The sequence below is a fragment of the Manis javanica genome, chromosome X (genome assembly GCF_040802235.1).
Source record: "Manis javanica isolate MJ-LG chromosome X, MJ_LKY, whole genome shotgun sequence".
In the NCBI taxonomy this organism is placed as follows: Eukaryota; Metazoa; Chordata; class Mammalia; order Pholidota; family Manidae; genus Manis; species Manis javanica.
Genome location: NC_133174.1, coordinates 58,468,177 through 58,481,529, shown reverse-complemented (window position 1 = coordinate 58,481,529; position 13,353 = coordinate 58,468,177). Strand labels below are relative to the sequence as shown.

Genomic DNA, 13,353 nt, shown 5'->3' with positions numbered 1-13,353 from the left:
ATTAATTATTCCTATCCATGAACATGGAATGTGTTTCCATTTATTGCTTCTTTAATTTCTCTCATGAGTGTCTTGTAGTTTTCAGAGTATAAGTCATTCACTTCCTTGGTTAGGTTTATTCCTAGTATTTTATTCTTTTTGATGCAATTGTGAATGGAATTGTTTTCCTGATTTCTCTTTTTACTAGTTCATCATTAGTGTATAGGAATGCAGCAGATTTCTGTTTTAATTTTGTAACCCACAACTTTGCTGAATTCAGATACTAGATCTAGTAGTTTTGGAGTGGATTCTTTAGGGTTTTTTATGTACGGTACCATATCATCTGCAAACAGTGACAGGTTGACTTCTTCCTTACCAATCTGGATGCCTTTTATTTGCATTGTCTGTTTGCCGTGGCTATGACCTCTAGAGCTATGTTGAATAAAATTGGGGAGAATGGGCATCCTTGTCTTGTTGCTGATCTTAAGGGAAAAGCTTTCAGTTATTTACTAAGTATAATGTTGGCCTTGGGTTTGTCATTTATGACCTTTGTTACGTTGAGTACTTTCCCTGTATACCTGTTTTTTTGAGAGTTTTATCATGAATGATTGTTGAATTTTGTTGAATGCTTTTTCAGCATCTATGGAGATGATCATATGGTTTTAGTCCTTTTTGTTAATGTAGAGGATGATGTTGATGGATTTTCGAATGTTGTACCATCCTTTCATCCCTGGGATGAATCCCACTTGATCATGATGGATGATGTTTTTGCTGTATTTTATTAATTGGCTTGCTAATATTCTTTTGAGTATTTTTACATCTGTCCTCATCAGGGATATAGGTCTATAATTTTTTTATTTTGTGGTGTCTTTGCCTGGTTTTGGTATTAGAGTGATGCTGGCCTGGTAGAATGAGTTTGGAAGTATTCCCTCTTCTTCTGTTCTTTGGAAAACTTTAAGGAGAATGGGTATTAGGTCTTCACTAAATGTTTGATGAAATTCAGAGGTGAAGCCATCTGGTCCAGGAGTTTTGTTCTTACGTAGGTTTTTGGTTACCAGTTCATTTTTGTTGCTGGTTATTGTTCTCTTCAGATTTTCTGTTTCTTTCTGGAACAGCCTTCGAATGTTGTGTTTTTTAGAAAGTTGTCCATTTCTTTGAGGTTATAGAGTTTGTTAGTGTACAATTTTTCATAGTGTTCTCTCATAATTCTTTGTACTTCTGTGGTGCCCATAGTGATATTTCCTTTCTCATTTATGATTCTGTTTATGTGTGTAGACTCTCTTTTTTTCTTGATAAGTCTGGCTAAGTGTTTATCTATTTTGTTTATTTTCTCAAAGAGATAGATCTTGCTTTCATTGATTCTTTCTATTGTTTTATTCTCAATTTTATTTCTGCTCTAAACTTTATTATGTCCCTCATTCTACTGACTTTGGCCTCCTTTGTTCTTCTTTTTCTAGTTTCATTAATTGTGAGTTTAGAGTGTTTATATGGGATTTTTCTTCTTTTGGGAGGTAGTCCTGTATTGCAGTATACTTTACTTTGTGCATGGCCTTCTCTGCAATCCACAGATTTTGTGGTGTTGAATTATTGTTGTCATTTGTCTCCAAATATTGGTTGATCTCTGTTTTTATTTGGTCATTGATCCTTTGGTTATTTAGGAGCATGTTTTGAAGCCTCCATGTGTTTGCAGGATTTTTCATTTTCTTTGCATAACTTATTTTGATTTTCATACCTTTGTGGTCTGAGAAACCGGTTGGTACAATTTCAATCTTTTTGAATTTACTGATGCTCTTTTAGTGGCCTAGTATATGATCTATTCTTGAAAATGTTCCATGTGCACTTGAGAAGAATGTGTATTCTGCTGCTCTTAGGTGTAGAGTTCTGTACATGTCTGTTATGTCCATCTGTTCTAATGTGTTGTTCATTGGCTCTATGTCCTTACTTATTTTCTGCCTGGTTGATCTGTCCTTCAGAGTGAGTGGAGTATTGAAGTCTCCTAGAATGAATGCATTACATTCTGTTTGCCCTTTTAATTCTGTTAGTATTTGTTTCACATATGTAGGTGCTCCTCTGTTGGTCGCATAGAAGTTTATAATGGTTATATCTTCTTGTTGGATTAACCCCTTTATCATTATGTAATGTCCTTCTTTGTCTCTTTTGACTTTCTTTGTTTTGAAGTCTATTTTGTCTGATACAAATACTGCAACTCCTGCTTTTTTCTCCCTATTAGCTGCATGAAATATCTTTTTCCATCCCTTCACTTTTAATCTGTATATGTCTTTGAGTTTAAAGTGAGTCTCTTGTAGGCAGCATATACATGGGTCTTGATTTTTTATCCATTCAGTGACTCTATGTCTTTTGATTAGTACATTCAGTCCATTTACATTTATGGTGATTATCGATAGATGTGTACTTATTGCCATTGCAGACTTTAGATTCGTGGTTACCAAAGGTTCAAGGTTAACTTCCTTACTATCAGAGAGTCTAACTTAATTCATTTTATATTGCTGTTACAAACATAGTCTAAAGGTTCTTTTCTTTTTCTCCTCCTTTTTCTTCCTCTTCCATTCTTTATATATTACGTATCATATTCTGTCGTCTTTGTCTATGCCTTGGTCAACTTTGGGAATAGTTAATTTAAATTTGCATTTGCTTAGTATTTAGCTGTTCTACTTTCTTTACTTTGTTTTTATTACCTCTGGTGAAAGCTATTAAACCTTAGTGTAACTTCCATCTATAGCAGTCACTCTGAAATACAGTGTAGAGTTGTTTGTGAGACATAAATTCTCTCACCTTTTGCTTATCTGTGAATTGTTTAATCCCTTCTTCAAATTAAATGATAATCTTGCTGGATAAAGTGTTCTTGGTTCAAGGCCCTTCTGCTTCATTGCATTAAATACATCATGCCGCTCCCTTGTAGCCTGTAAGGTTTGTGCTGAGAAGTCTGGTGTTAGCCCGATGGGCTTTCCTTTATATGTGATCTTATTTCTCTCTCTGGCTGCTTTTAGTAGTCTGTCCTTATCCTTGATCTTTGTCATTTTAATTACTGTATGTCTTGGTATTGTCTTCCTTGGGTCCTTTGTTGGGAGATCTGTGGATCTCCATGGTCTGAGAGACTATCTCCTTCCCCAGATTGTGGAAGTTTTCAGCAATTACCTTCGCAAAGACACTTTGTATCCCTTTCTTTCTTCTTCTGGTACCCCCATAATGCGAATATTGTTCTGTTTGGATTGGTCACACAGTTCTCTCAATATTCTTTCATTCTTAGAGATCCTTTTTTCTCTCTGTGCCTCAGCTTCTTTGTATTCCTCGTCTCTAGTTTCTATTCCATTTCTCATGTCCTCCCCCTATCTAATATGCTTTTAATACCCTCCATTGTGCTCTTCAATGATTGGATGTCTGACAGGAATTCATTCCTGAGTTCTTGAATATCTTTCCATACCTCCATAAGCATGTTAATGATTTTTATTTTGAATTCCATTTCAGGAAGATTAATTTGGTCGATGTCATCTTTCTCAGGAGTTGTATTAATTATTTTACTTTGAACCAGGTTCCTTTGGCCTTTCATATTTGTATATGGCACCCTCTTGTGTCCAGAAGCTCTACTCTCTGGAGCTGCTCAGCCATTGAAGCAATGCTGGGGGTCACAGGGGATTGGTATTGGTGCCTGTAGGGAGGAAAGGGCTATTTCTTGCTTCTTGGCTGTCTCCACTGCCTGAACCAGTGGGCTGAGCACACATGTATAAGCCTATGCTTTGTGTTTGTAGTTTCTGTAGACAGATCTTACCTCTGGCTGGCCTAATGCCAGGGTATGGTCTGCCAGTTTGTCAGCCAGGTGGGGCTGGCCAGGAGAAAGGTGCAGTAGGCTGTATATCATGGAGGGGGTCCTTGGAGCTGTGTAGCCAGCCAGGGAACTGGAGCATCTGAAAATTGTGGAGGTTCCCAACCTGCTTGGCAGAGTGTACCCAGTCTATTTTGTCTACCTGTCCTTTCTCCTGAACACTAAGCTCTGTGCAATCCTAGCCCCTTTAGCAGCCCTCTTACTAAGGTCTTACTTCTTATGAGGTCTCTCAGACTGCCCACCTTTCTTTTGCCCCAGAGCAGCTGGATGTGGATCTCTGCTTTCCACAGGTGGCTGGAATCGCAGTCTCTCCAGGAATTCTGCCTGTCTTAGCTTTCCAACCCCCAAATCATGAGAGTATCATGGAAGCACCATGAAATGTAGGTTTGTGCTCCTAGAGCAGATCTCTGGAGTTAGGTATTCAGCAGGCCCAGGCCTCCACTCCCTCCCTGCTCCATTTCTCTTTCTCCCTCCCTTGAGCTGGGGTGGGAGAATGGCTTGAGTCAGGCTTTTCCATGGTTTTGGTATGTTACCCTGTTCCATGAGGTTCATTCTTTTCCCCAGGTGTATCTAGTCTGGCGCAGCCCTCTTTCCTGTTGCTCTTTCAGGATTAGTTGTAGTAATTATATTTTCGTATTGTATGCGGTTTTAGGAGGAAGCCTCTGTCTCACCTGTCATGCCACCATCTTTAATCTTCTGTCCTATATACTATAATTTTTTTACTTTTCTTATTTCCCTTAAAAGTGTGATACACTTGATGGCATAGACTGCTTTACTCATCTTTGTATTTCTGGGTTTGTTGGGTTTAGTTTTTCAGGGCGAAATATAGACGCCAGTGAAAGCAGAATAATTTTAGTTGTCTTATATTCTATTCATGTTGTCGTACTAATTGCTTTGGTCTTGGGGAAGTTAATTAAGTTCTCTGTGCTTTATTTATTCATTTTATTTTGATATCATTAATGTACAGTTACTTGAACAACATTATGGTTACTAGACTCCCCCTATTATCAAGTCCCTCCCACATATCCCATTACAGTCACTGTCCATCAGCATAGTAAGATGCTATAGAATCATTACTTGTCTTCTCTGTGTATACTGCCTTCCCCATGTCCCCACCTCCCTACATTATGTGTGTTAATTGTAATGCCCCATTTTCCCCCTTATCCCTCCCTTCCCACCCATTCTCCCCAGTCCCATTCCCTTTGGTAACTGTTAGTCCATTCTTGGGTTCTGTGAGTCTGCTGCTGTTTTGTTCCTTCAGTTTTTTCCTTGTTGTTATATTCCACAGATAAGTGAAATCATTTGATACTTGTCTTTCTCCACCTGGCTTATTTCACTGAGCATAATACCCTCTAGCTGCATCCATGTTGTTGCAAATGGTAGGATTTATTTTCTTCTTATGGCTGAATAGTATTCCATTGTGTATAGGTACCACATCTTCTTTATGCATTCATCTACTGATGGACACTTAGGTTGCTTCCATTTCTTGGCTATTGTAAATAGTGCTGCAATAAACATAGGGGTGCATATGTCTTTTTCAAACTGGGCTGCTATAGTCTTTGGGTAAATTCCTAGGAGTGGAATTCCTGGGTCAAATGGTATTTCTATTTTGAGTTTTTTGAGGAACCTCCATACTGCTTTCCACAATGGTTGAACTAATTTACATTCCCACCAGCAGTGCAGGAGGGTTCCCCTTTCTTCACAACCCCTCCAACATATGTTGTTGTTTGTCTTTTGGATGGTGGCTATCCTTACTGGTGTGAGGTGATATCTCATTGTGATTTTAATTTGTATTTCTCTAATGACTAGTGATGTGGAGCATCTTTTCATGTGTCTGTTGGCCATCTGAATTTATTCTTTGGAGAAGTGTCTGTTCCGATCCTGTGCCCATTTTTTACTTGGATTATTTGTTTTTTGTTTGTTGAGGTGCATGAGCTCTTTATATATTTTGGATGTCAACGCCTTATTGGATATGTCATTTATGAATATACTCTGCCATACTGTAGGATGCCTTTTTGTTCTACTGATGGTGTCGTTTGCTGTACAGGAGCTTTCCAGCTTGATATAGTCCTACTTTCTCATTTTTCCTTTTGCTTCCCTTGCCTGGGGAGATATGTTCATGAAGAAGTTGCTCATGTTTATGTCCAAGAGAATTTTGCCTATGTTTTTTTCTAAGAGTTTTATGGTTTCATGACTTACATTCAGGTCTTTGATCCATTTTGAGTTTACTTTTGTGTTTTTGGTTATACAATGATCCAGTTTCCTTCTCTTACATGTAGCTGTCCAGTTTTGCCAACACCAGCTGTTGAAGAGGCTGTCATTTCCCTATTGTATATCCATGGCTCCTTTATCATGTATTAATTGACCATATATGCTTGGGTTTATATCTGGACTCTCTATTCTGTTCCACTTGTCTATGTGTCTGTTTTTGTTCCAGTACCAAATTGTCTTGATTATTGTGGCTTTGTAGTAGAGCTTCTCTATGCTTTATTTTAATCAATTGTAAAATTGGAGTGTTTTACTAGAATTTTTTGGTCACTTATAGCTCTAAAAAATTTGTTGATTGATCCATGTATATCTATGTATATCTTGTGTGGAAATGACTAGGCTCATCAAGGGAGGAGACTGTCTCTTGTATATTTTATCCTTGGTGCTTAACAAAATACCTCATTATCATTATATGTTTATTAAATGAATGAATGAAAGAATACTTGTAGATTTCATTCATATTGCCCACAAGGATATCACCAGGTATGACCCTATATATTTGTGGTGATGATTTGGAAATGCACAAGGGCTCAGGTAAAGCTTTCCTGTGTTATTCCATCACCTTCAAAAGCAATTCAGAGGATGCCTAATTGTTTATGACATTTTGCTTAGCAGCACTCTAAATAACTAGTGTATTCTCTTATGAATGGAAAGGCTGAAGATTTTTTTGTGTGGAAAATTAGCCATATTTCTTTTGATTTTATGGATGTTTTGACATCTTTTGCAAGCAAGTTTTATTTAATATGTATTGTGTGTAGTTTACAATGGTATAGAGATAAGAAACCACATAGACAGTTGATTCAGCTTAGACCTTTCTTTCTTAATTCAAAGCCCTCTTTGGTAATAGTTGCTTAAAATAAAATGTTCTCAGCCTAGCTCATCTATATCAGCCTTCCAACAGTGCTGTAAGTCTACCTACTGCATCCTAACCCTTTCCATGTATTGTTTCTCATCTGATTGAGATGTGAATCTACCAGGTAAGTGTCTTAGATAAGTCTTTCTTCCAGTGCTTAGTTGTGAACAGTCAGTAAACAGAATCAAATTAAATTAAAGTTGTTTAAATAGTTAGAAATTGCCTTCGATAACCATGGTAACTAAACCAAACCATATCTTAGTTGAATAGAAGATACTCAGTCGAGAACAGCAAGGCTCAACTACAAAGGGTAATAGGATGTAATGAGAATAAAAGATACTTTGTGAAGTAGATGCTTAGAAAGAGGATTGGATGAATTGAACGTTGAGTTTGGTTATGGGTCTTACATTTACAGGAGTGTGAAAGATATAAATACCTAGATTCATGCAGAATTTACACAGCATACATTTGTTTGAGAGGACTGAGTTGTGGCTCTCTTGAGACAGGTGTTCCTTCTACTGATGTAGTTTGTTCAATGTCAGTATGATTTTATCTTTTAGTCTCTAACGTTTAGTGCGCTGAATGTGACTGCATGTGTTTCCTTACCAGAATCAAGCTGGAAATTCCTTTTTTGGTTGACATGATATTGTCAGCTCTTTCATTTTTCCCTGCAAAACGTTATATAGATTTATTTCCTGATGAGCCCAGGATTAGGTTTGCTCCAGTCCTTGGGCCAGTTCCGTCCAGGACAAGAAAGAATAGCAGTATTGTGGAGTACAGAAGAGGTCTGTTTGGAATAAAGTCATACTTGCCATCATATTGGAGATTTAACATGCTAGGGGAATACTCTAAGCATCTGTTGAGCTTTGGAGCTGTTTAATTTCTGCTTGTCATGATTTTCTTGGAATTAGCCTGCCCTGCATCCTTTCCTAGTTGCCCTCTGGGATCAAGATACTGCTCAGAATTACAGTATACTCCTGTGAATAGTTCTCTTGAAACTATGGTGCATACAGTTCCATCTGTCCTCTGCATTATGACTTACTGCTTGTATTGTCCTGTACCACACCCAGTTAGTTGAAACTGCTCAGAACATTGTATAGAAAAACGATTATCTCTGTGACTGCAGAAAGTATGATTTACAATGTGATTTTAGTCTCTGACTAAACCTGCTTACCATGAGTTTGCCCGAGTTTGCCGTGCCCTTTTGATACTGTTTTGGATATTTTGGCTTTCCTCAATCAAACCAGCTTCGCTGGAATAGTTTTTCTTAGTCCAAAGTCAGACTTATAGTATAGCGCTCTGAATGGTGTTGGCTCATTTCTTCTCTCCAGGATGTTTTCTAGTTGTATCAGAGTCCTCGTGTGTCATTTGTTCCAGGTCTTTCCCAATAGAACCAGTATAGTGGAAAGTACAGAATTTCAAATTAGAAAGCCTGAGTTCAACTCCTGGCTTGCTACTTTGTGTCACCTTTGAGAAGTCACTACACTTTGTTAAATTTCAGTCTCTACATCTTATAAAATGTCTCCCTTAAAGAGTAGATTGATGATTAAATGAAAATGCATATGAAAAAATACTTTGAGACTGTAAAGCATTGGGCATATGTTAATTTTATTGTCAATTTTGGGTCTTTTCTCATTAAAGAAGTTGTATATAATCGTTGTGACTTGGAGTAAAATCTTGAATTGACCCTGGCAGTTCTTTTAGCTGCTTTGGCTTTCTAATGACTGGTTGAGGTGATGGAGGTCACAGGGAGAAACTTGGCAGGGCTGTTGATAGTTTTTTTTCCATGTTGTAACAGAAACTCCCTTCCTCAAGGAAAGGAAAATGTGTATTTCCTATTATACTGTACCTAGAATGCTGTCTGCTTAAACAGAATTAATCGGTGCTATCTCAATAGAGTGGTTCCCCAGCTTTAACTAGGATGAATCTCATTTAAATTAAATTTACTGAAATCATGCAGTAAATCATAGTTTATTTCAGTGGCCAGGGAGATAATTTAATCATTTTCTTTCAAAGTACACAATCTTGCTTGATACAACCTTAATACAGAATGTTGTCTTCAGGTAGGAGGACTGTATTTATAGAAACTCTATTATAGCCTTTCCCAGAAGTAAGTCTCGCCTTCATAGTGTAGCTCAGCCTTATGCAGCTATGTGATTGTTACTACTTACCCAGTTCTGCTGACTGCATTTTATCCTAATGAACTGCAGTGTTGTCATTGCCACAGCTGGTGTCAGTCAAGTTGCTCAACTAAATGACATTGAAAATATATTTTGAAAGGACCAGAATTATTTTGACAAAGCATGAATTATATAAAACATAAAGAGAGCATTTAAAATTAAAATTAATTCAAAATCAATGCCTCACAATCTCATATACTGCGTAGCTTACAACAGAAATTATAATTAGTATTTTAATAATTATCTTTAGATTTAAAAAGAAATAAACTCAAATGAAAAATTTATATTGGGTTTTTGTTTTCAAAGATATTTCAAGAAATCCGTTTTTAACCAACATTTGGATTTTTTTTTATTAAGGTATCATTGATACACAATTTTTTTTAATTTTTAATTTTTAATTTTAATTTTTATTATTTTTATTTTGGTATCATTAATCTACAGTTACATGAGTGACATTATGGTTACTAGACTCCCCCCATCATCATGTCCCCACCACATAGCCCATTACAGTCACTGTCCATCAGTGTAGTAAGATGCTATAGAATCACTAGTGTTCTCTGTGTTGTACAGCCCTCCCCGTGCTCCCCACCCCCTACATTATGTCTGCTAATTGTAATGATACACAATCTTATGAAGGTTTCACATGAGCAACATTGTGGTTACTACATTCACCCATATTATCAAGTCCCCCCAACACACACCTCATTGCAGTCACTGTCCATCAGCATTGTAAGATGCCATAGAGTCACTGCTTGTCTTCTCCAACATTTGGATTTTTAAAAACATTTTTTAAGCTTTCCTAATTCTTTTTTTACTTGAAGTGTAATAGACATACAACATTATATTAGTTTCAGGTATAAAACAGTGATTTTATATTTGTGTATATTGCAAAATGATCACCACAATAAGTGTAGTTAACACATCCAACATCATACAGAGTTGCAATCATTTTTTTTGCTTATGATGCAACCTGTTAAGATTTACTGTTAGCAGTTTTCAAATATGCAATATAGTATTACTAACAATAGGTGCCATGCTGTACATTACATCTCCATAACTTACTTATTTTGTAACTAGAAGTTTGTACCTTTGACTCCCTTCATCCATATCACAACACCCTCCCCCACCCCCCATCTGCAACCACCAATCTGTTTGCTATCTTTAAGCTCGTTTTGTTTTTTAAAATTCCACATATAAGTTAGATCATATGGTGTTTGTTTTTCTCTGTCTGACTTATTGCGCTAAGCATAATGCCCTTGAGGTCCATCCATGTTGTCACGAATGGCAAGATTTCATTCTTTTTTTATGGCTGAATAAACTTCCTTTACTCATTCATCTGTTGATGGACACTTAGGTTGTTTCCATATCTTGGCTGTTGTAAATAATGTTGCAGTAAACATGGGGGTGCATATATCTTTTTGAGTTAGTGTTTTCTTTTCTTCAGATAAATACCCAGAAGTAGAATTGCTAGGTTATATGGTAGTTCTATTTTTAGTTTTTTGAGGAACCTCCATACTGTTTTCCAGAGTGGCTGTACCAATTTACATTCCCACCAACAGTGTAGGAGGGTTTCCTTTTCTTTACATTCTCACCAATACTTGTTATTTCCTGTCTTTTGCATAGTGGCCGTTCTGACTGGTGTGAGGTGATATCTTATTGTGGTTTTGATTTGCATTTCCCTGACTGATTAGTGATGTTGAGCATCTTTTCATGTAACCTGTTGGCCTTCTGTTTATCCTCTTTGGAAAAATGTCTGTTCAGATCCTCTGCCCATTTTTTAATTGGATTGTTTGTTTTTTGCTTTCAAGTTCTTTATATATTTTGGATATTAACCCATTATCAGATACATGATTTGTAAATATTTTCTTCCTGTCTAAACTTTCTTAATTCTATTATCAATATTTTGAGCAAGGGTTGTAATACATATGCCTCTTACCCTAATGCTTACCTAATCTTAGAAGAATCAAGATATTTAATATTAGTCTTTCCATTATCTAATTTATGGGAATAAGGATGCTGGAGGTTTTTCTTTTCATATGTACCTTATCACCTGAGGTGTACAAAATATGTACAGTATATTTTCCCTAATACTTCTGCTCATGCAGTGGGTACTAAAGATTCCATGAGCTATAAAATAAATATTTGAGTATATTTGAATGTAATTTGTTTTGTGAAGTCTTTTTCTGTGAATCTTTTTCCTGATGTTTAACTGAAATTGTTCATTTAACAGATGTATTGTTTATTGAAGCACGTTAAAAAATGTTTGTTGTAGCAGCTTAAAAATTATTTCAGAAAGTGCTCTTATAGTATTGTAATGAGTATTAACATTGCTAGTTGGTGCTCAGAAATCTTCCAATAAATTAAAGACAGTAGGTTATAGAGATCCCTGTTACATGAGTTTGGAAAAATCTCAATTTTGATAATATGAAAAGCATCAATTATGGTTCTACATTATGCTTGGGTTTTTAAGGAATTCCATGGCCTAGTTAAGATTCAGCTATATAGAGTCTGGAGCTCAGCCTGTTTAGAAAATGGTGACATCATTTGTATAGATTCAGTACCTGGTTAATGTTGTCATTAATTTGGATATGTCATTTTTTTCTCACAAAGTATGGTCAAGACTTGAGAGCCAGCATAAGTTGGCTATGTCTTCCTAATGCTTGAAATTATTCATAAGTATTTCAGTTTTACAGGGCACATATCTAAGTTTCCCTTCTGAATTTACACATTTTAAGATGACCTATAACAATACTACTATTTGTGAAGTCAGTGCTTTTACTTTCTGAGAGTGAGTAATGATGATTGTTATAAAAAGTGACTCCCAGGGAATACAAATTTAAGAAGAAACTTTGTCTCCAGTTTGGTTTTACTCTAAGGGTCATTCAAATTTTGTCATGCTTTATTCGTTTGACCAAAGCATTGGAACAGATTTCAAAATGATTTGTTACTTTTAACAAGTGGTGATATTCACAGTACTTTATTATCCATTTCAGAAATTGTTAAAAACCTGATTATGAAAGAGAATTCACCTAGAATACCTGAAGCAATTGATAGACTCTTCATGGACATAGCAAATGTCAACAGGGAGTCTATGGCTGAAATACAGGATGCTCAGGTTAGTATAAAAATAATTTTGTTTATGATTAAAGTTTTGATGATTCATCATTTTAATTAATGTACTGTATAGGTAAAAAAGTAGTCTTTACAGCTAACCATTGCTAAATACATAGAAATCTATTTTTGGATTTTCAAGCCTAATGGCACAGAGGCTATAATAGTTTTAGAAAACAATGGAAAAATATGAGTTATAGGTTAATATTTACTATTTAGTCTCTTTAGACTTCAGTTTTCTCATTTATTAAAGAAGAATAATGGAACCCACCTCCCGGTGTTGTTATGAATAGTAAACAAAATAACATGTTTAAGGTCTTGGGTACATAGTGTTAGTTAATAAATAATAGTTCTCTTTTTCTTCCCTTTGCAACAAAGTAAGAAACTTTCTGGAAGTGGGAAACTCAATTGAATATAACTCTTGAGGGGTATTTTTTTGGGGATATTTTGCTGGGGTTTAAATGAAGGTCTGTCACTTAATTTGGAAGTGGTCTTGAGGTTCTGAAACAATATTGACATTGTTTACCTTTGGTAAATCTTGCCATTTTGGTCACTGCACATATGGAAAAGTGGGAAGAAAGTTTATTGTAAATAGTTCTTTTTTATATATGCAATAGCTTTATTTAGATATAATTCACCCATTTCAAGTATATAATTCAGTGAGTATAATTTCACAGAGTTGTACACCCATCATCACAGTAAATTTTAGAACATTTTTATCACTCCTAAAAGAAGCCTTATGCCCATTCACAGATACTCCATTTCCTCCCTTCTCCCCCAGCCCTAGATAATTTTTTTTTCCCATTTAGCTGGAAGTTTTTTTTTTTGAGAGGGCATCGCTCATATTTATTGATCAAATGGTTGTTAACAACAATAAAATTCTGTATAGGGGACTCAATGCACAGTCATTAATCAACCCCAAGCCTATTTCTCAACAGTCTCCAATCTTCTGAAGCATAACAAACAAGTTCTTACATGGTGAACAAGTTCTTACATAGTGAATAAGTTTTTACATGGTGAACAGTGCAAGGGCAGTCATATCACAGAAACTTTCGGTTTTGATCACGCATCATGAGCTATAAACAATCAAGTCAGATATGATTATTTGTTTGATTTTTATA

At 35.9% G+C, this 13,353-nt stretch overlaps 1 protein-coding gene across 1 annotated transcript in view; it reads left to right on the top strand.

Moving 5' to 3' along the window:
• TEX11 (testis expressed 11) overlaps positions 1–13,353 on the top strand; it is a 391,628-nt gene that overhangs the window by 21,520 nt on the left and 356,755 nt on the right. Inside the window, exon 3 of the mRNA XM_073227602.1 lies at positions 12,115–12,236. Coding sequence (XP_073083703.1) covers positions 12,115–12,236 — 122 coding nt within the window. The remainder of the gene's footprint in view (positions 1–12,114; positions 12,237–13,353) is intronic.